The sequence below is a fragment of the Leptonychotes weddellii genome, chromosome 4 (genome assembly GCF_054177405.1).
Source record: "Leptonychotes weddellii isolate Sample4059 chromosome 4, ASM5417740v2, whole genome shotgun sequence".
NCBI classification, from domain to species: Eukaryota; Metazoa; Chordata; class Mammalia; order Carnivora; family Phocidae; genus Leptonychotes; species Leptonychotes weddellii.
This window is the reverse complement of record NC_138372.1, coordinates 163,097,440-163,118,065: the sequence shown is the minus strand read 5'-3', so window position 1 is coordinate 163,118,065 and position 20,626 is coordinate 163,097,440. Positions and strand designations below refer to the sequence as shown.

The following is a 20,626-nucleotide window of genomic DNA, read 5'->3' as shown; positions in this document are numbered from 1 at the left end:
GTGTAGGGAAATCACCTCCTTTCTATGAGCCTTGGTGTTACGGTCTGAATGTTCATGTCCCCCCCAAGAATGTATGTATTGGAGCCCTAACCCAAAGGTGATGGTACTTGGAGTTGGGACCTTTGGGAGGTGATGAGGTTTAGAAGAGGTCATGGAGGGTGGGGCCCTCTGGATGGGATTAGTATCTTTACAAAAAGATGAAGAGCCCAGAGCTCTTTCTCTCCACAGCGAGAAGGTAGTCTTCCGCAAGCCAGGAAGATGGATCTCCCCGGGAGAGGAATCTGCCAACACCTTGATCTTGGACGTGCACCCTCTGGAACTGTGAGAAACATCTGTGGGTGAAGCCGCCCAGTCTCTGGTATTCCCTTAGAGCAGCCAGAGCTGACTAATGCGTTCGGGTGCCTCAACCACGGAAGGCATGTACCTGGCCATATCCGAACTCCATGCCCGCTTGACACTCAATAGCACCCCCTACCAGACACCTTGTTTGTAAAAACACAGATTGAGCTTGCCACATGGCTTAACTCACATGCTGGGACCTTGCCTGGCGCTGTCCGCGTGCCTTCCAGTTCTTGACCAACTTCACTCACACACCAGCAGCTCCGAAGGTCCAAGTGTGCCAAAGGAGTACTAAAGTCGGAGTAGGGCCCTGGGTATCGGCTGAGCCGGCCATTTAGGATCTGCCAGAAGAGGTAGGGCTCCAGGAGGATGTTCCCCCCAGGCTGGGTCAGGTTGCCTTCCATCACGGCCGGTGGGACATCTTGGAAAGAAGAGTATCTCGCCAGCCCTGGGAAGATGCCCTGTTGGCCAGCCTCATACAGGCTTTGAATAAAGAGACGGAAGCTTCCGGAAGCTGCTTCTTGATAGCTCAAGATCTTCCTTAGCAGCTCAGCAGGGGTCCGCTCCTGGCCACCATTGTTCTGGGCCCCCCATCGCTCGTACCACTCGAAGGCCTGCTCAGGGGGCCCATCGCATTGCACGGGCCTCCACTGCCCGCTGGGGCTGCACTGTGGGATGTAGCTGCTGGAGAAGGAGGGCGGCGCACTGGAGTCCGAGCCCAGGGCCCGTGCTGCCCCAAGGAAGGCTTGCTCGGCCTGTAACTGACAGGGTGTGGGGCCTGCGAGGAACAAGGAGCAGGTGTGTCAGGTGAAAAAGTTCCGTGAACCTGAAAGGCCAAGATGAAAACCCCGGACTGTCCAAACCCTATCTAAAACCTTACACAGCCACAGAAATCCCATCAACCGTAAATCTGGAAATAACACCTAGACCGAGAGCCTCCCCGTCACCAAATTAGCACTGTTGTGACGGGCTGTTGTCAGCTCTACGGAAACCTTTAAGCTCCTGGAGGCCACACGAGTCTCCCTATTCACTCACCAGAATGGTTAACAGTATCAGCCCTTTTCTGGACAATTTTTAAGTGAACTGGCAAATTTCGCCATCGCAGCAGTTGGGACGTAAGCTACAACGGAATCCATTTTTTCTGCAATGCACCGTGTCAGGGCCCCAAGAGAGAATCGGGATCTGTGGATTGGATACTCAACAGACTTACATTGCTTGGGTTCTCCGGGCACGCTTCGAGTTCCAGGAATAGCCTGACCCTCGGCGTCCACACAGTAGCACTCTGAGTTGAAGCACTGGACGGGTAGGAAATGCCCCTCGCTGCTGCAAGAAGGGACAAACAGGCTGGCCCCAGCAGGCAGGCTGCCCGAAAGGCTTTGCATGAGAGCCCTTTGCTTCTCACACTCTGTGGGGCACCTGGGCCGTGCACCTCTAACCCTGGAGCCAGCAAGTTCTTTGCCCCGGGCATCCACACACCAGCACTCTCCAGCAAAGCACTGGACATCCTCGTAGTTTCCTTCTGCCGAGCACAGTGGGACGAAAAGGCTGCCGGGTGTCTGCTCACAGCCCTGGGAGCTGAGCACCATTTCCATCACGTCACCTAGATCCCTTGCTATGTCTTCTGGCACCGAAAGAGCCTGCTGCAAGAAGAGAAGGAATTCTGGAAGCTCCAGGAGAGATGAAAGGAATGTCAGGGCATTTTGGTTCTCTTGCAAGTTGATCTCAAAGCCAAAGCTGCCCACAATCGGCCTATTCATAGCAGCTCCCTTCTTAGAGGCTTCAGGAGGTACTGTGGCAGGATTTGAATCAAATCCCAAGGAGAGGGGCTTGGCTAGATCGGTCCCTCCGTTCTGGAAGCCTGGGAGACCAAACTGCTGGAAAAATTGACTGAAGTTAAATGTGCCTTTTGTGCCAAGGGCTCCAGACAAGTTGAACTGGCCAACATTCACCAAAAATTTCCCTCCAAAGAGGTTTTGCTGGAGGCGTTTTGGGTCGGTGGTAAACTGAAGGGCAAGACGAGCCAGCTCTCGGGAGGGAAAAATCGCTCCAATGGCTTCTCTGAGGACAGTTTCTGAGGCAGAAAACTGTTTATCCTGCCCTTCTACCATTGGGTGGAGAATCCCAGAGTCCACAAAGAGCTCCTTGATCAAGGGTGGGCAGGAGGTGGCAAATCTGGCTACTCTCGGAGACACCTGCCTTCCCTCGGGAGCCAAGAACAAGCTGTGCTGGCTGAAGTAGCCCGAGGGCCCAAAGTGTAGTCTAGACCGGGCCTGCCTCCTCTCTGAGGTACAGAATTGATCTTCAGCTGCACAAGACAGAGCAAACAGGAGAAATGGTTTTAACGTCAGCAAATAATCCTGAGACCACCCCACAGATCCTTCTGGTAGTAAGATGTCAAGAATTTCAATGAGGAACATCGACATTTTGTACCTCTATCTCCTCTATCCTATTATTTCTTTATTTTTCTTCCCCCCCGAGCAGCATCCGTGGTGGCCATTTGGGGGAGTGAGTGTTCCAGTTGACATGACTCCCTCTCCTACCTTTCACTGGAGGGTGACCCCCTTCTAAGGCAAGGCTCATGGGCACCGGCCCCCTTTCTGAAAACCTGATCACACACATGCACCAAATGTACTAGGCTGAACAGTGTCCTCCTTGTCTCCCCAGCCCAGGATTCTCATCCACCCAGAACTTCAGAACATGACATCATTTGGAAGTAGGGTCTTTGCAGATGTAATTAGTTGAAATAAGATCACATTGGATTCAGGTGAGCCCTAAGTCCAATGATGGATGTCCTCCTAAGGCCATGTGAAGACACAGACACTCAGGAAAAAGGGCCTTGTGAAGATGGGGGCAGAATGCAGCTACAAGCCAAAGAAGGCCAAGGGTTAAGGGCCATATGCACCCCAATGTTCATAGCACCAATGTCCGCAATAGCCAAACTGGGGAAAGAGCCGAGATGCCCTTCAACAGATGAATGGATAAAGAAGATGGGGTCCCTGTATACAATGGAATATTACTCAGCCATCAGAAAGGATGAATACCCAACTTTTGCATCAACATGGATGGGACTGGAGGAGATTATGCTAAGTGAAATAAGTCAAGCAGAGAAAGTCAATTATCATACGGTTTCACTTATTTGTGGAACATAAGGAATAGCATGGAGGACATTAGAAGGAAGGGAAAAAAGAAGGAGGGCAAATCGGAGGTGGAGACGAACCATGAAAGACTATGGACTCTAAGAAACAAACTGAGGGTTGTGGGGGGGTGGATAGGTGAGCCCAGTGATGAGTATTAAGGAGGGCATGCATTGCATGGAGCACTGGGTGTTATACGAAAACAAGGAATCATGGAACACTACATCAAAAACTAATAATGTAATGTATGGTGACTAACATAATAAAATTTTAAAAAGAAAATAAAAAAGAAAAAGAAGGCCAAGGGTTGCTCCAGCCCCCGGAAACTGGACAGGCCAAGGATGGATTCTTCCCTAGAGCCTTCAGAGGGAGCTCAGCCCTGCTACCACCTTGATTGTAGATTCCTGGCCTCCAGACTGGGAGGGGATAAATTTCTGTTGTTTGAAGCCACCCAGTTTGTGGTAATCTGTTACAGCAGCCCTAGGAAACTAATACACCAACAAATTCCTATTTGTTTTTAATGAAATGTTTTTTTTTTTTCTTTCCCCAGCATTCTCTTGTTGGAATTTTTAATGGACTTTAATGCTTCATTATATGCTCTTCGTGTGGCTGCCTAATCCCTCCTTGAGGGTAGGCTTGTCTAGGCTAACTAGTTTATAGTCTCTTGGAGGATGAGAACCATACTTTAAATGCTATTATTATTTCCTATAATAAGAAATATTTTCCTATGTTGTAATATATAATATAGAATTATATTATAGGAAATAAGGTATTTCCTATAATATAATATAATAATGCCCATGCAGCAAACACACTTAGCACATTTTTCTAGGTTTCTTGACCTTTCTTTGAAGTTATTAATTAAACAGTGATCAGCTCAGTCAACTCCATGCATGTGTGGTCAGGTCATTCTATCTGAATATTCTAGGTTGACTGCAATTACATTAAGAAAAAAGACTTTAAATTCAAATTCCAAGTATCTCCATCACACAGGTGGAAGTAAGTAAGCTCCATGTTTCTCCATCAAATCATAAATCTTAGAGGTCCTTTTCAGCCATCCACCCACCCACCCCCACATTTTTAAAAATAATTCTTTCCCTTCAGTTCACACGGATGCCAAAAAGGAAGTCAGCCAATTTCCCTCTGTAACCAGGCAACAGAAAGAACTGGAACATGCGGTCAGAGAGAGAAAACAGACTGGCAACATCCAAGCCTCTAACACATCCCTCAACCAGACCATGGCTGCCTTGAATGGAAGGTATTACAGGAAGGTATGGAAGAAATAAAGGTCACTGCTCTGCTTATTCTGTTTTCAAATTTAAGGGCATATCCCTTCCATTCATTTGTTATGTAGTGTTACCAAGGCAAAAACATTCAGACATTGCTTCCATGTGGCAGTCGTTTGCATGGAAATAGGACAGACACACCAGAGAGGAGAAGGTAAAAATATATGATCCCTGCATTTGATAGCATTCTGGTTTTAATTTGGAAAACCATAGTTCCCCATTTCCACCTGGAAATTGGAGGGCACAATATTCTCTAGGTTTTAAGAGAACGACAGTGTAATCATAAATACCTTCAAGGCAGAGCTTCAAAATGTTCCTCTTCTGCATTCTTACACTTGGCAGATAGAATACTACCAAACACCATGCAGAACACTCAAAATGTGAAGCTGGAGACATCAATGACTTCACAGGAATTGTTGAATGAACATGAGCACTGATCTCTTTCGAGGCTATAAAAAGACCGGCCTACCTCCTTCACTGTTTGCGATCTTGCAGAATCCACCAGCTCCTGGGTTCCTCCCTTGCCCTCACCCCCAACCTCCTTCAGGATCTTACTGGTAAGACGGAATAGAGTCTTACTGGAGTGTCCTGAGACATTTCTCATGTCCACACCCCTCTCCCCAGACCGCCGCTTCTACTTTTGTATCGGTCCCTATGCTGGGTTGAATAGTGTCTCCTCAAAACTCACATCCTTCCTGGAACCTCAGAATGGGAGCTTATTTGGAAATAGGGTCATTGTCGATGTAGGTAGTGAAGACAAGGTCATACTAGAGTCAAGTGGGCTCTTAATTTTATATTACCGGTGTCATTACGAGAAGAGAGGAAGAACCACAGGGCAGACACAGAGGGAGGACAGCCAGCTGATGACGAAGCAGAGTTTGAAGCCACGTTGCCACAAACCAAGGAAGGCCTGAGATTGTCGGCAACTATCAGAAGCCAGGAAAATGGCAAGGAAGGAGTCTCCCCGGAAGCCTTCAGAGGGACCATGGTCCTGCTGACACTTTGGACTTCCAGGCTCCAGAACTGAGAGAATATATTTCTGTTGTTCTAAGTCCCTGAATTTGTGGTCATTTGTTGCAGCTACCCAAGGAAAGTAATATAGTCTTCTCCTCATTCTTGAAAACATTGCAATGACCTTCACCCTGGCCCCAGGGCCTGCAGTCTAATCCTGCTTTCAGCTCCCCCCTTCAAAGTGCCTGGGTGGTCTTTCTTACACACAAAACCACCATGGAACTCTCCAGGTTAAAACCCCTCAGGGTCTTCACCTGACCTCCGGGATGAAGTGCCCAAGCCTTTGCTTTGGTAGGAAAGACCTCACTATCTCATCCCTCCCTCTAACCCGTGGGCTTAAAGTGCAGAGCCCCACCCTGATCATACTCCAGCAACTTGTTTCTCTGCCCTTCGTGCAGATTCATTGTCCAATAGCATATTAACACCTATTATTTATGTCCTCATAATTTGATGCTCCCACTCTGTAGTCAGAGAACACCTCTCCTTATTTTCCTCCTTCAGGAAATATCTTTAGTTAAGAAGACTCTAATCAAGCGTCACCTCTTCCATGAAGCCTTCCCGAACCTCTCCTCTTCATACACTCTGCAAAATGGAATTGACCCTACCCTGTTTGCCCTGCTTTAGTTATCGGTACACACTTCTCTCGTGGCACAAGTGAACATAATTCTCTTTTTTTTCTTCTGAGATCACTGAGGAAGCAACTATGTCTGACACAGGAGGAGAAAGATGCTGGAAGTTAATGACAATAAATGGGTTTTCCATCATGCTGGGCTCGAAGGGCCTCTGGGGTACACTCAGGAGGCAGTGGAATGGATGGGTTCTGGGGTGGTTGGTCTGCAGAAGCAGTGACAGTCATAGAACTTGACGAGAACAAAAGAGAAGGCCCCGGAGAGGCAACCCACCACAAGATGGCCGTTGGCCTTGCCGCCGAGTTCCATGGATCTCCTTCCCTCGGGCGTCCACACACCAGCATGGCCCTCCCTGCTGGCACTGCACTGCCTGGTAGCCCCCATTGCGGTGGCAGCTCGGGATGTAGGGGTGACCAAAGCTGCTCGCTGTGAACCGCTCCACTTCACATTTTGTGGGGCCTAGGAGAGATGCGGGCAGGGAGAGCACAGCGTGCAAACAAGGCTGTGTTGACAGCACGCATTCTCTTTGCTTTGACAGTGTTTTAAACCCTCGCGCCCACTTCGGGAGACCAGCCATGGCAGCTGTGACTTTAAAACCCAAGTGGTTTCCTCCAAGCGGAGACACGCACGTGTGTCGCCCGCTCGGTACTTACATCGGAATCGGCCAGAGATGACGAGCTGAACCGCGAGGAACCGTCTCTGCAATATCCGGTACAGGGTGGTTTCGGCGAAGGTGGAAGCAAGGTCCAGGCCAGCAAAAATGGTGTCATAAATTTCATCAAGTAACAGCTCCAAACCTGAGCAAGGACAGAAGCGTTTCAAGGGCCGGGTGCATTCAGAAAGGACATCCTGACCAGGCCGATCAACAGACATTAGGAGGGCACCTATGCATCAGGTCTGATCAAGATTTTAATGGTTTCGGGGACACCTGGGTGGCTCAGTTGGTTGAGCGTCAGACTCTTGGTTTCAGCTCAGGTCATGATCTCAGGATCGTGAGGTCCAGCCCCATAACGGGCTCTGGGCGGGAGATTCTCTCTCCCTCTCTCTCTCTACTTCCTTCCCCCGGTGGATAAATAAAATCTTAAAAAAAAAAAAAAAAAGATTTAATGGTTTCCAAAACCAGGGCTGCTCTGTGCAGTTGTGCAGGTTGTACACAGCACAAAGGAGCCCTGCTTGCGAGAATGAGAGCCGATTAAAACGCATCCTGTGTTACACTCTCCAGGCTCAGAGCTGCATCTGCCCAGGGCGGAGCGCCTCCTTCTAGTGCACACAAAGTCTCCAAATGCACCAGCAGCTGTGTTCAAAGCACTGCAGATGAACATTTGCAAGAGGACATTTGTGGTCTCTTCAAAACCCTGGGCAGCCTAGCAGGGGGGAGCAGGCAGACACTGCTTTTTCTGCTTGGCAGGCAATGATACTCAGGCTTTCGGGTTTGGGGGATGCCTCTCTCACCCCCTCCACTTGTCTGCGTTGCACTTACCTGTCTCAGCCAGCTCCCGCCCTTGACTGTCCGCACAGTGACAATACCCAGACACCTCGGGGAACTTGCTCCGGAAGGCACTGAAGGTCACGAATGCATCTGGAAACCTAAGACAGAATGAGATTTATGGTCACTGTTTCCTAAAGCACAAGTCTTCACAAGCTTTTCTTTGTGGAAATAAATAAATGTGGTTTCATCTCATCTGGGGAGAAGGAATGTCTGTTTTGTTGTTCTTTTTTTTTTTAATCTCATGCCATTTGTTCCATGTTTCTTTCAGTAAATGTATTTCTTTTCGAAGCTGGTTTTACCTGGCCAGAGCCAGGCTGGACAAGTGAAAATGAAGCTGTGCTCAGCTGTCACCTACTAATTAGTCATCTCCCTCCCTCGTGGCATTTCACCAGTTTGTACCCAAGCATGTGCCTCATAGGATCAGGCAGAAAACAGGTGACGAACCTCACATTACTGGAGTATAAATTTACTAGACTATAACTCTAGGGACGAAAGGCCAAGTTTGCTTGACAAACATATGGTACATTGTAGATGATCTCATTTGGGGAGATCAAATGACTCCAGAGCCCTTTACAGCTTTTCCAGAGCTTGAAAAGAAGCCAGATTCCACCATAGGAAATTCTTAAGGACACTTCCCAGTTCCATAGTTGAAAACACATGAAATCAATATGACACCACTAAAAGGGCTATGCATCCCTTTCCACAAGTGCAGGGAAAGTGTGCCCAAGCCATGGCCGACCTGGCAATTGCCATCAGGAGCTAATCGGCTGGGTTCCCGATCCTGGAAGTAAGATGAAGCTAGGTGATATAAAACCGTATGGAAGATTCTTCCTGTGTGCAATGATTTAGCAACCAGAGAGGAATTTTTCATCTTTATGCAACATCGAGAGATTTTTTTATGCCCTAGAAGCCCAGCACAAGAGAACCAAGCATAATGTGTCGGTTAGCACAAGCAACAGCTGTCTGCCCAAAGAGACCCACTGCTGCGTCAAAACAACCTTAATGTCCAATGATAGGAAAATTAAGAAGTAAATGGTGGTAAATTTCCTAAATGGATGTATGCATAACATTATATCAAAAGGGTAGAATACAACATGGTCTGTATATACACTGCAATTACTACCGTGTAAATGAACCGGTATTGGAAGGCAACAGATAACACAGGAGTTGCTCAGAGCTTGAACAGGGGGTGCAACAAGTATTAGCTAATTTGCATGAAAATGAATATGCAACACAAAGCCTACAAAAGCACTACAGGATTATGGATTTTTTTTTCCATATTGTTGGTCTTTTATTATGTACCTGTGAGTTAAATAAGAAGGAGTGCTATAGTAAGTGAGTTACGCATAACAGAAACTAAAAACTCACTTTGTCCAGTTGCCAAGGGATTGGAGTGTATATAATAAAAATTCATGAATTGAAACCTGGGATAATTCAATTCTAAAAGCGCTAATAATAGTGTAACAATCACTTCCATTTATTGAGCACTATCTTGTAAAAGACAATCCGCTAAATGTTTAATATACATTGACTTGTTCAATCCACTTAACACTCCTAAAAGGCAAGTGGTATTTTTTTGTACCCATTTTAGAGGTGAAGAAGGTAAGGTATGTTGGCCACCATCCTGAAACAGCAGTGGGAGACAGAGTTTAAACCCAGGTCTTAGCGCCCACATGCTGCCACCATCTGCCGGTAGTGATGTTCAATGTGTGTCGGCTGCGCCTTGTTCCTGTCTCACATTCTGAAAGGCACGTGACTCTCCTCTGCCTGCCTTTTCCCGATATCTAACAGATGTGGAAGACACACATGCTGGAGAACGCATGGATGGGGCACCTGGCGGGCCCGAGGCTCTGAAACCCATCCCAGCACAAGGCACAGGAAGTTTCGATCACTCCAGACCCATGTTCTGCCGATTCGACCCAAAGGCCCGCTTCAGGGTCATGCCCCAGGACCAGTGCAAGCAGCATGACGTTTGGGCCATCTTCATCCCAGCACTTGAGGGTCAGGCTCCTCCTCTCTGCCTTTACGGTCTCACGAGCTACCCAGTACCTGGGCCTCTGTGTGCTTTTAGCAAGGACCTCACTCCTGATATGAAAAGAGCTCAGGTGTGGAGCCAGACGTGTCAGAGCTCCGGCCCTGGCCTAGCCCCACGGGGTCACTGCTGATCTTTACTGCTCCCGAAAATAATAACGGGGGGCATGTTCTGGACGATCAGACACCGCACCAAGCACCCTCTAATCTCACTGAATCCTCACAACAACCCTTCCAAAGCTGCATTTCACAGATGAGAACCCTGAGATTCTGAGTGGTGAGCTGACTGGTCCAAGATCACCCAGCCCGGACCCAGGGTCTGGCATCCTGAGTCCATCGCACCTGGTCTCTCATCAGCAGCAGCTGGTGGGATGGGGGGCTGCCTCGGAAGCAGAGCACCCTGCCATCAACAGGAAGTTCAAACTCTGAATCTTCCTCGATTTCCTTTGTTCCCCAAGTCCGCTTTGATACAATCTGGTTTTGGTGGCTGATTTCTGAAACGGTATCGCCACTCTGAATTCTGGAATCTTCCTCCAGCCTAGCCATGGGCACTAGGATGGCTTAGTTGCAGCTTCTCCATTGTCATTGGTGCTCTCCTGTCCGCCAGGATGGGAGGGCCTCTGTCATGCTTACAACTTCCTGCTTACTAGATCCCCACCCTTCCCTGCCACCCCAACAAAAGTCCAACTACTGAAACTGAACCCAAGGAGGAAAGGGGGAAAGGCTCCATCCTAATACTCAGGCCAGCTAGGTTTGGAACCTGGTGTACAGCCAAAGAATGCTCCCAGAGGAAGTGAGTCTGGAGTGGGATTCTGAAGCTAAGAACAAGGACTTGGCAAGGAGAGAACGGAGAACATGTCTAGAAGGATCATTAGCACGTCTCCAACTTCAAAATGGGGGCAGAGGATGACAGTGTGGGCAGAAGGAAAAACTGAGAGGCTGGGGGAGGCACGGGTCTGGTGGAGAATGTCGGGACGCAAGCATCTCTACTATGAACACACTGTTCCTGAAAGCTCCATGCCCGCTCTCCTTCTAGGCACGGTCTTAGGAAACGGACCATTTTGTTAGCAGCAGGATACGGTCGAGTCCTATAGGACCCTATGGTATATGGCATCGTCCCTTTCATGAGGATCAGAGGAACAAAGACTTCTCCATCTTCAATAGAAGAAAAAATTGTGTTATTCTGAAAAACAGGTTTACTTTTATCTGATGGAAACCAAATAACTGAGAGTGTTTTCTCCAAGTGTTATAAGGTGCTTGGAGACAAATATGCAGCCCCTTATATTTGTGAAAAGAAAACTTTATAGAATGAGTGGTACGTAGCAACCTTTGCCTTGTTTTATTCTTATTTTCTACCCTTATTTTGCCTCCCCTATGATCTCCTCTATTTCCCATTTCTATCCCGTTCAGGGCATGTCAGAAGAAAGGAAGAAGAGAAAATCAGCACAAAACCTTAAAAATAAAAAAACGACGTATTTCATCTAGCGGAAAAGGATGTGTCCCTTCTGTTAAATTAAAGCAAAACCTCAGGAGGATCGTAAGAAAGTTCTCAAGAAAGAAAATCATAGTGCAAGGGAAAGAGTGGCAGTCCTGAATTGATGCTCAGACTGTGACCGACCCAGAGCTAGAGAAATCACAACTCAGGTTCAGTGGAATACAAAATGTCAGGCCCTGCCAGGCACCTGGTCCTAGTCGCATGCAGAACAGCATCCATGCCCTGGGCTCAGGCAGCAGACCCCGCTACTCAGTCAGATTTTCCACTCCACCCAGAGACAGTCCCTCCAGAAGTCTAACCATCGATTAATAAATTAGCAGTTTAGGTGCCAGAAGAGAGCTCCTTCAAGTAGGAGGACCTGTCATGGATGTTTCCTTTGAAGGTAACCGATGGTCAGTCTTCGAAGATTGCTCCACATGTTCTGTAATGATGTCCCCTTGCCACACACTAAGATGCATCTGATCCTTCTCACTGGATTATCTGATTTGCATGGGTGACCAAGGATCTCAAGTAAGACTGGTTGCTAAGAAAGTTTGAGTTTGCTTAGTCACTAAGGACAAGAGCTGATAAACCAATTAACTGAGTTTTAGCATGGACCACAAAGGCCTGGCAATGGCATCAGCCCTTCAAACCTTGACCTCCAATCTGCTTAGCCAGAATGCGTTTCTCTATTAGTGGCTGGGTGAAGGCAGTAGGGAAGGTGGGGTAGAGTTGGAAGAACCAGCAAAGCTTACTCTACACCACGACACGGTTTTCAAAGTCACCAGCCAAACAGGTGTTGTTAGCCATGGCCTTGAGAAGGCAAAAGGATCTGCTTCAAGCCGCAAAAGCTATGGCCACGCTCAAGTGCAAATCATCACCGAGCACATGACGAACCCACAGCAGGTTGGCAAATGAGCTCGCCATAGGTTTCCGGCCTCCCCTCCAGGCCCCACGCAAATAAGTCAGCTGCTTCATGCTCTCCACTTGAATGTCCCAAAGAAAGCCTCTCAGATTCAGTATTCCAAAATCAAACATGCAATTTTCCTTTTCCAAACTCATCCTGTACCATGTACCTAGAAACCAGACGTGGGCTTGACTCTTCCTCTCCCTCACCCTCCACCTTCACCGGTTGCTGTGGATTCCACCTCAGCAATGTTTCTCTAGCCCTCCCGCCCCCTCACAGCGCTCTCCATCACGTGCTCTCGGTCCACGCCAACATGGTCTCTCACCTAGACCTGAGCAGGAGCCTGCAGACCCCACAGAGCTGCCTCCCTGCACCCCCTCTGCACTTCCCCGGCCAGTCCATGCTTTCCTAAATTCAAAATATACCCAATCTTCCCCCATAGGCTCAAAATCCTTGATGCAATCTCGGGGACATACCAATACTAAAAAATTACCCCCTGCTTATCTGAAATTCAAATGTAACTGGCCATCCAGTATTTTGTCTGCAGCCTTAGGGACGAAATCTAGACCCTCCCCCGTGCCCTGTGGAACAGCGGGGCCTCGCACTGCCCAGGTCGGCTTATCAAGAAACCCCTGAATAAGGCTGGGCTTCCAGTAACCAACCGCCCAACCCTTCCCATGACCTTCCTAAATCGGAATTCCCCCCGAGACATGCTTGCTTACAAAAAGGAAAGGATCCCATTTCAGGAGTAAATTTTGTTTTTGTTTGTCTCTCTTAAACAATGGATGCTTAGTCTGGAAATTTTGCATTTAACTTGACTGCCCTCTCATGGAAGGAGCTGTGAACTGTGCCTCAAGCTGGCCCCGCAAATAAGTTCTTGAACGCACTGGTGATAAGCATAGACTGCAGGCCTACTGTGCACAAGGCTCTGTGCTGGATGCTGCAGGGAAAGATACTTGAATCAAGGTGGTGTGGGATAGTAAGCGCAGCCACGCAGTTCTAGCGCCCACTGACTCTGCTTCCCAGGGTGAGCGCCTTAGCCTCTGTGTTTCAGATTCCTCATCTGTCTGCTAGAGAACATAATTATTTTTGTAAGGATTAAAGTAGGCAGAAGGTTGTCAAATTGCCTGTATAGAGTAAGCACCCAGTTGAACTTGGAACTGAGCACACACTGGTTTGCATCAATGAATATCAGTTAATTGGGCTTTGGGGAAATTCTTAGGTGCACACAGGCAGGCTATTCTCTAAGCCTGGGAGGAAAAAAAAACAAACCCAAAAACCTAATTTACATTTGTTGCAGCTGGGTGATACAGAGGCATCCCTATGGATGCATAATAATTTGCATTTGTCTTAGTGGTTTCATAGATGAGGCCTCATTAAATCCTCACCAGGACCTAGTGCGCAGGGAGTTGTCCCTGTGTCCCCACCCCGTATTTCAGATGGGGACCCTGGAGTACAGGGACACAGAGAGGGTAAATGAACAGGTCACATTGCCAAGCAGTGGCAGAGTTAGAATGAGGATCACAGGGGCAAACGCAAGGCGGCCAGGCAGGTAACACGGTTGGAAGGAGCAGGCAACAGGACTGAGAGGGACCTGGAGTGCTGGAGCGCTGGACCGCGTGTGATCAGTCCAAAAAAGAACAGTTCAAGGCCAGCTTCTTGGGGCCATGGGGAATTCAGGAATTCAGAATTTTGTGTATTAAGTTAAACATAAGAAATTGCTGATGTTCAGCTATTTTTACTTACGCAAACAGAAATTTCATGGAGTTAACTTGAAATGCTCCAGTTTTTAAAATAATATACAGCTCAAATAAGACTTGTCTACGGGACAGCTCCCGTGGCCAGGCTGCGAGCCTGTGACCCCTCCCGGCACAGCCCATGGGAATTGTCTCTCTTGGAGAGGGAAAGAAACGGGTGACCTTGGAAGCCAGCCACACGGAGGCTCAGGTTTTCCAAGAGAATTCCCATCATTATTCACAGACTAATACTCCTACTGATGTCCCTCCGGGCGTTTCAATCATGTCTGAAGTTTGTGCAGGCCCTTTACATTGACCAAGTGGCCATCTTAAATAACCAGAAGCAATCTGATTATTTGGGCCAAGATCTATCACGCATCTCCCTTTGTACATTTGTTACTTCAATCTTTACGCTTATTTATAGGTGCCTACATACAAGCAATTTACAAGAATGTATAAATATGATCATGCCCATGCTCGCAAGAGTGCCATCTTCTCTCCTTCTCCGCGGATTCCCTTCTCCCTACCCCTGTTTCTCCACAGCAGCTTGACCCTGCTGGTGGCCAAGATGGTGATATACCACCCAGCGTACGCTGATGCATACAGTGCCCTGTGCTCACCTAATCCTGTACCGACACAGAATCGCATCACCATCTATGCACGTAAAAGGTGTGTGCTTATTTGCTTGGTAAAAAGGAAATCATACGAGCGCCTTGTATCTTGTATCATATTATCATAATATATGCGACAGCACCTTCTCTCCAAATCAACTGGGAGAGTTCCAAAGCATTCTGTTTAACGGCTGCATAAATATTTAGGGTGGTGGCCCGTTTATCCAGCCACCCACCTTGGGTCTCTCAGTCACTTTGTTCCCCGTTTTCAGCTACAGTGAGAAACAATGCAGTAGACATCCCAATACATATGTCTTCGCTCTCTGGTCTTTTTATTTCCATGGGCTGCCTGGCCCCGGGGCGGGGGAGGGGGGGTTCACCTATTTTTAATTCGAATGGCTGTTGCCAGCTTGCTTGTTTTGTTAAAAATATTGTTGTTCCTTTAGATGTCCAGCAGCTTACGAGAGTGAGGCCTCTCTCAACCCCCACCAGACTATGCCTCTGAAACCCCAAAACCCCCAGCCCCGGCGTGAGCATGAGCTTTGGCAGGGGATAGGGAGAGATGGCCCAGGATTGGGCATACCCCCAGAGGCCGGCTCCCTTACCTGTTGTAGCTCTGAACCAGGTCAAAAATCATCATGTCCGTGGTGTTGACAAACTTGCACTGGACAGGCATGAACCCGCCATCTGGAGAACACTGCGGTGGTGACTTGTCTCCCACCCCGTGGAGGAGACGGCGGTTTCTTATCTCACAGCTCCTGGGACCTAAACATTTCCGAGGAAGAAATGTCAGGGCTTAGGTAGGAGTAGGTGCATACGCTTCTGCAGTCCGGATGCAGACGTTCACCCTACACACGTGACCCAGCCCCACACAGAGACGGAGTCCTGCGCGGGGGACTTGCCAACGCTCGCTGCCCTCCATGCTTATGCTTCGAACAACCAGCCAGCAAATCCTGATTGTCCGCCACGTGGCAATGTTAGCAGTGATAAAACCTTCCTAAACTGCTCTCAGTTTCTGTACTGAGGGCCAGGGCCTCTGCCTTTGGCCAGGGAGACCCGACGAGGTCTCGGTTCCATGTGGAAAGCTGCGCACACCGGGGGACGTGTGGGCTGCCGGCAATCCAGAGACTTACACCGAGTCGGCCTCCCCGGCTGGCGCGTCCCGTACACCTCCATCCCTTCTGCATCCACACACCAGCACTGGTCCTGCCCCAGGTCGCACTGCACGGGCACGTAATCCCCCGAATCCTGACACTGGGGGAAGTAGGCCGTGGTCGTGCCGTTCATGTAGCCGCTCAGCAAGATCTGCTGCTTCTGCATCTGGCAGAACGACGGACCTACAGGTGCAAGGAGCAGGGTCAGACGATGCTCCAGGGAGAGCATCAGGCTCCCTCCCTGGAGACAGGGATGTGTCCTTCCCACCCCATGCAGAGAGCGAGCGACGGGCCCATGACCCAGGGATCCTCAGAGCTGGCAGAAAGCTCAGGGCCAGTGCTCCGACTGTCCAGCTTTATCCCAGGATTGCTCCCAGCATCCTGTGCACCAGGTCAGGGAAGGGCGGCCTCCACTGCGGCCCATCGGTCCACCGGACCCCCCATAGCCCAGGCACTGCAGAGTGGAGGCTGAGCACTGACCGATCGCATTCCCGCACCCCTGCCCACACCCTCGTTGTGGAACCCTCCCTGAACCACTCTGGGCCTCCCTCCTTTTCTATAGGGTTGAAACACGACCGCCCTCCTTGATGCATGAGATTAGTGACCTTGACAATCACTACCCCTGCTGAATACCTACTGTGTGCCCGGGGTTTGATATGTGCCTTAAATCCTGTGAGCAGATCCTACATTCCTATAACAGACGAGGGACCACAGCTCAGTGAGGGCATGGGACCGGGCCGGGGTCATTCAGCCAGAGCGTGCTGGGAGCCAGCCTGCTGCCCAGGCTAGCCAGGCTGGCCGTGAACAACCCCATGCCCCAAACAGGGCTTTTCTCCTCAAAGGAGATCTTTGGTTCCAGGCTCAATATCACCATTTAAAGATGACCAGCTTCCACTGACCTTGGTTTTAGGCTTAGCTCTGACATGCTTTACAGGGGGGCTGTGTTTCTTTGACTACTCATGATAATAATTATTTTAACAGGGAAATTTTCACCTAAGTCTCAGATTTTAGAAACACCTGAGGCGAGAAAACACTAGGTGTGTCCGTGGCCTAATTCTGCTTCCAGAGGCCTTGGATGTCTGGCCCTGTAGCTTCCTTGGCGCCAGGCAGGTAGCCCGAAAGCGGGCCAGCTCAGCACCTGTTTGCTGGACAAATGACTTGATGGACCCACTGGATGTTCATAGCAGTCCTGCGGGAAGTAGGGCCTCGTGTGTGGGACTATTATCCCAGTTGGAAGAGGAATGTCCGGCAGCCCAGAGGGAGGCCTGCCGGGTCACAGGGACCCTCCTTCCCCCAGACACCCCCTCTTGCACTCACAGGCCACGGGCCGAGCAGGCTGCCTGCTGCCCGGCACCTCCCGGCCGTCCGCATCCACGCACCAGCAGGAGCCCCCATCATTCTGACACTGGATTGTCCTGCGGGCAGAAGAGACACACCACATGAACGGCGTTACTGAGGCCCCGAGCCGCAACCCAGCTTAGTTTTCCTCTTCCTTTTGGGTCTTCCAAGTTTTAATTTGTTTCAATTAGGGAGACATGGAGTGGAGAGGGGTGGGCGACGTAGCACCAAAGCTGGCCTTTTCCTGTCTTGCTCATCCCTGCGACATCTCAGCCGTCCATCCTCCGGCCATCCCATCTGCAAGGTCTGTGGCAAACGCCCGCCCTGCCGTGTGGCTGCCACACAGCCCCTGCAGGGGGTAAAGGCAGTGTCCTTGTGGCCCAGGGGCGGGCGAAACGTCGGTGAGGTCTGGGAGATGGGAGAGCAGAGCCTTGGGCGTGGGTTACACAGGGAGGCACACTCATGGGTTGCCCGGGGCAAGTGGTGACTGCAACAAGGCCCGCAGGATGATCAGGGGTCCTGCTAGGGGCAGAAGGAGGTCAACAGTGCTCGGGGTGAAGAGAAAAGCGCAGGCACGCCTCCTGAGGAGGACCAGGAGGGTTGGAACTGCAAGTGACGGGGAACAGCAACATGAATAAGGGCCACAAAGGTGAGCCTCCCGTCACTTCCTGTGCCCTTCTGACTCCCAGTTGCCCAAGCAGGGGCCGGACCACAGGGTCTCTGCACTCTTGGGAGGTGTAAGGTGCTGCTGGGGGCATTAAGAGCACGTAGAAAATGAAGGTAGGTGACAATATTTCACAGGGGTTTCCCAGAACGCAGTCCATGGACAGGGTTCCCCTAGTCAGGCCCACACAAACGATTCCTGTGCCGGAATGTTCTGCTGGGGAGTTGTTGAGATTATCGCTCCATTCTATAGGGAGAGTCCAGGATGCACATTTACGTTAGGGCAGCCAAACCCCTCTTCCAGAGAGGAGCTCACAGTGGGAGACAGAAGCGCCTGGCACAGATCACTGGGCTCAGCAGGGCTTGGAGGCAGGGCCGCAGGCCTGAGTCCAGGCAGCTTGGGCATCCCCCCACCTCTGACTTGTCAGGAGCACCCACCGAGGACAGGAGGCGCCAACGCATCAATCCCCCCACACCTTTCATTAAAGCAATTACGCTGCAAGTTTTGGCAGGAAAAGAAGGGAAGTCCTTGGTCCTGGCTGGGATGAAGCAGGGACCGGGGCGCTCTGGGTCAGATTATCCAGTGTCCATCAGCCTGAGGAACAGACCTGGGAGGCGGGCACCCCCCAAGTGACAGTGGCCACATGTCCTGGACACAGGCAGGGGAGAGTGAGGGAACCACGCAGAGTGGAGGGGAGGGGATGAGATAAGCTTTAAGGTCTCTTAGGGCCCCAGGAATCCACAGGGCTCAGGAATCCTTACTGGTAGCTTCCGTCTTCTGCGCACTGAGGAACGTGGTCTGCTCCCTTCAGAAAGGCCTCCTCCCTCCGCAGCTCACAAGGACGCAGGGGCTGGGCGTCCACCTGGTATTCTGGGGAAAAGGAAGCAGTTCAACAGGGAAGAGGGTGGATGGGATTCCGGTAGCAAAGAGGTCTCCCCAAAGCTCAGATGCTCTCCTGGGTTGTATTTCTGGCATCATCAACAATCACCTTCTAACTTGTAATTTGACAGTTATTCACACGTTTCTAAGTATTTAACCCCCAGCCTCTCCTGGGAAGGGAGGTCTGCATTTTACCCTTGGGTCACTAAAACGGTGACAGGAACCTGCTCAAGGTCACATAGTTGGCAAGGGCAAGATTCAAAGTCAAACCTCAAACCCCACGTTCCCTTGAGCCTCAGTGGGGTTAGGTCTGAACACCAGAAGGAAGGTGTTCTTGGGTTTATCAAGCCACCCCTGTGGGCAGGACACCTTCTTGGCCCAGGTCAGGAATGCAAATGAATTAGTAACTCCCACGTATCTTCTCCACTGAGAAAGAATGCGACACGCAGGAGCTTACTTCGTCGGGAAAGAGGCGTCACTGGCTTACTTTTCCAACAAGAAAACTGAAGCTTAGACTTCTCCAAAGTCACCCAGCAAGTGGCCGAGCCGCTGCTGGAACTCACGTCTATTTCAGTGAACAGGTGAATTTATCTTTTTCACTACCTGCGGACTACTTCTCAAATGCCTCACATGGATGACCTCGGCCTGAGATCGCTAAGGGAATTAAAAAAAAAAAAAATGCCAGTGCCAAAATTCACTAAAAAGGTGGGGTGAGCTAAAATTGAATTAGGAAGGTCTGATTTCCCATCTGCTCTCCACCAATCCCTGGTTCTGTGACCTCAAGGAAATTCAGTCCACCTTTCTGAACCTCTGTCTCTTCATCTGAAATCCCTCATCGGGACGTTGTGAGGACTGAATGAGATCCCAAATGTCCCGAGGCACTGGGGCAGAGCCTGGCTGACTTCGGAGCTGCGGCCTGAGAGCTCCCTCCAGACCTTCTCCTCCATGGCCTTGGGCTCATAACTCACCGAAGATGTTGGCCGACACCGAGCAGGCTGAGCCCAGCAGACTGAAGACCCACAAGGCCAGGGCCATTTTCGTGGGCCCTTCTGGGGATGAAGGGGTGGAAGCCACTGCCCACCCCCGGCTCTGGCCAGGGAGGCTTTATAGCACCAACCCCGCCCGCGGGCACTCAGAGGAGCCGAGCCTGCCCTGTTTTCTCTGCTGGTCACAAGGGGTCCTCCACCTGCATCTGCTCCCTCTGAGGACACTTGTGTGGCCAGTGGGGGACAAGACTCTCCTTGAGGCTCCGTGGAGCAGAACAGGGCTGGGGTGGCTTTGAAAGTCATCTTTACAAAAGTGAAGGCCAAAGCTCTACAGCGATGGGTGCAACAGGATCACCCCTCCCCCCCAACTCCGGGGAAAAAAGCATTTCTTCCTCCCTTCTCCCCCCTCAAGCCCTCCTTCCTTCCTTTCTCCCTTCCTCGCTTCCTCTTTCCTTCTTCTCCCCTCCCTCCCGCGCTTCCTTCCTTCCATCAATATTTTCTAGAGCCCCCCCAGCAGCAGACACTATTCTAGGCAATGAGAATATGGCAGGGAACAGGCAAAGTCATTAGTATAGAATATAAGAATTTTAGTGAGGGAAGCCAAATACACACACACATTCCTATTCATACTTATTCTCCTCTCCCCCTCTGTCCCAGGACTTCTGATTCCCCAACCCAGAGGCAGCAGGAACTGTACCTTCCACGTAGAGACTATAAAGCAGTATGTTTTCTCTTAGTAAAGCCAGGCTCCTTCCTTTACTCCTCTCCCTGCATGACCATGGAAAACTCACCTCATCCTCTTGAGCACTGCCTCCTTCTCTAGAAAACAGAAGTAAAAGGAGAATAATAATGTGTACCTACTTGCTAGGGATGCTGTAAGGGAATAAACAGGACATTGAAGAGTCTGTGCTCAAGCTAGCAGTTAATATTACTGATTTTGTCATTATGCAGACAACAC

General features: G+C 50.0%; 1 protein-coding gene across 1 annotated transcript in view; it reads right to left on the bottom strand.

The window, feature by feature from the left end:
* Positions 1-20,626, bottom strand: part of TG (thyroglobulin) — a 250,852-nt gene that overhangs the window by 218,941 nt on the left and 11,285 nt on the right. Inside the window, exons 3-12 of the mRNA XM_081817144.1 lie at positions 20,366-20,487; positions 18,565-18,673; positions 17,119-17,216; positions 15,781-15,984; positions 15,253-15,412; positions 7,880-7,986; positions 7,053-7,196; positions 6,673-6,858; positions 1,550-2,644; positions 530-1,117 (exon numbers count right to left, since the gene is read on the bottom strand). Coding sequence (XP_081673270.1) covers positions 530-1,117; positions 1,550-2,644; positions 6,673-6,858; positions 7,053-7,196; positions 7,880-7,986; positions 15,253-15,412; positions 15,781-15,984; positions 17,119-17,216; positions 18,565-18,673; positions 20,366-20,487 — 2,813 coding nt within the window. The remainder of the gene's footprint in view (positions 1-529; positions 1,118-1,549; positions 2,645-6,672; positions 6,859-7,052; positions 7,197-7,879; positions 7,987-15,252; positions 15,413-15,780; positions 15,985-17,118; positions 17,217-18,564; positions 18,674-20,365; positions 20,488-20,626) is intronic.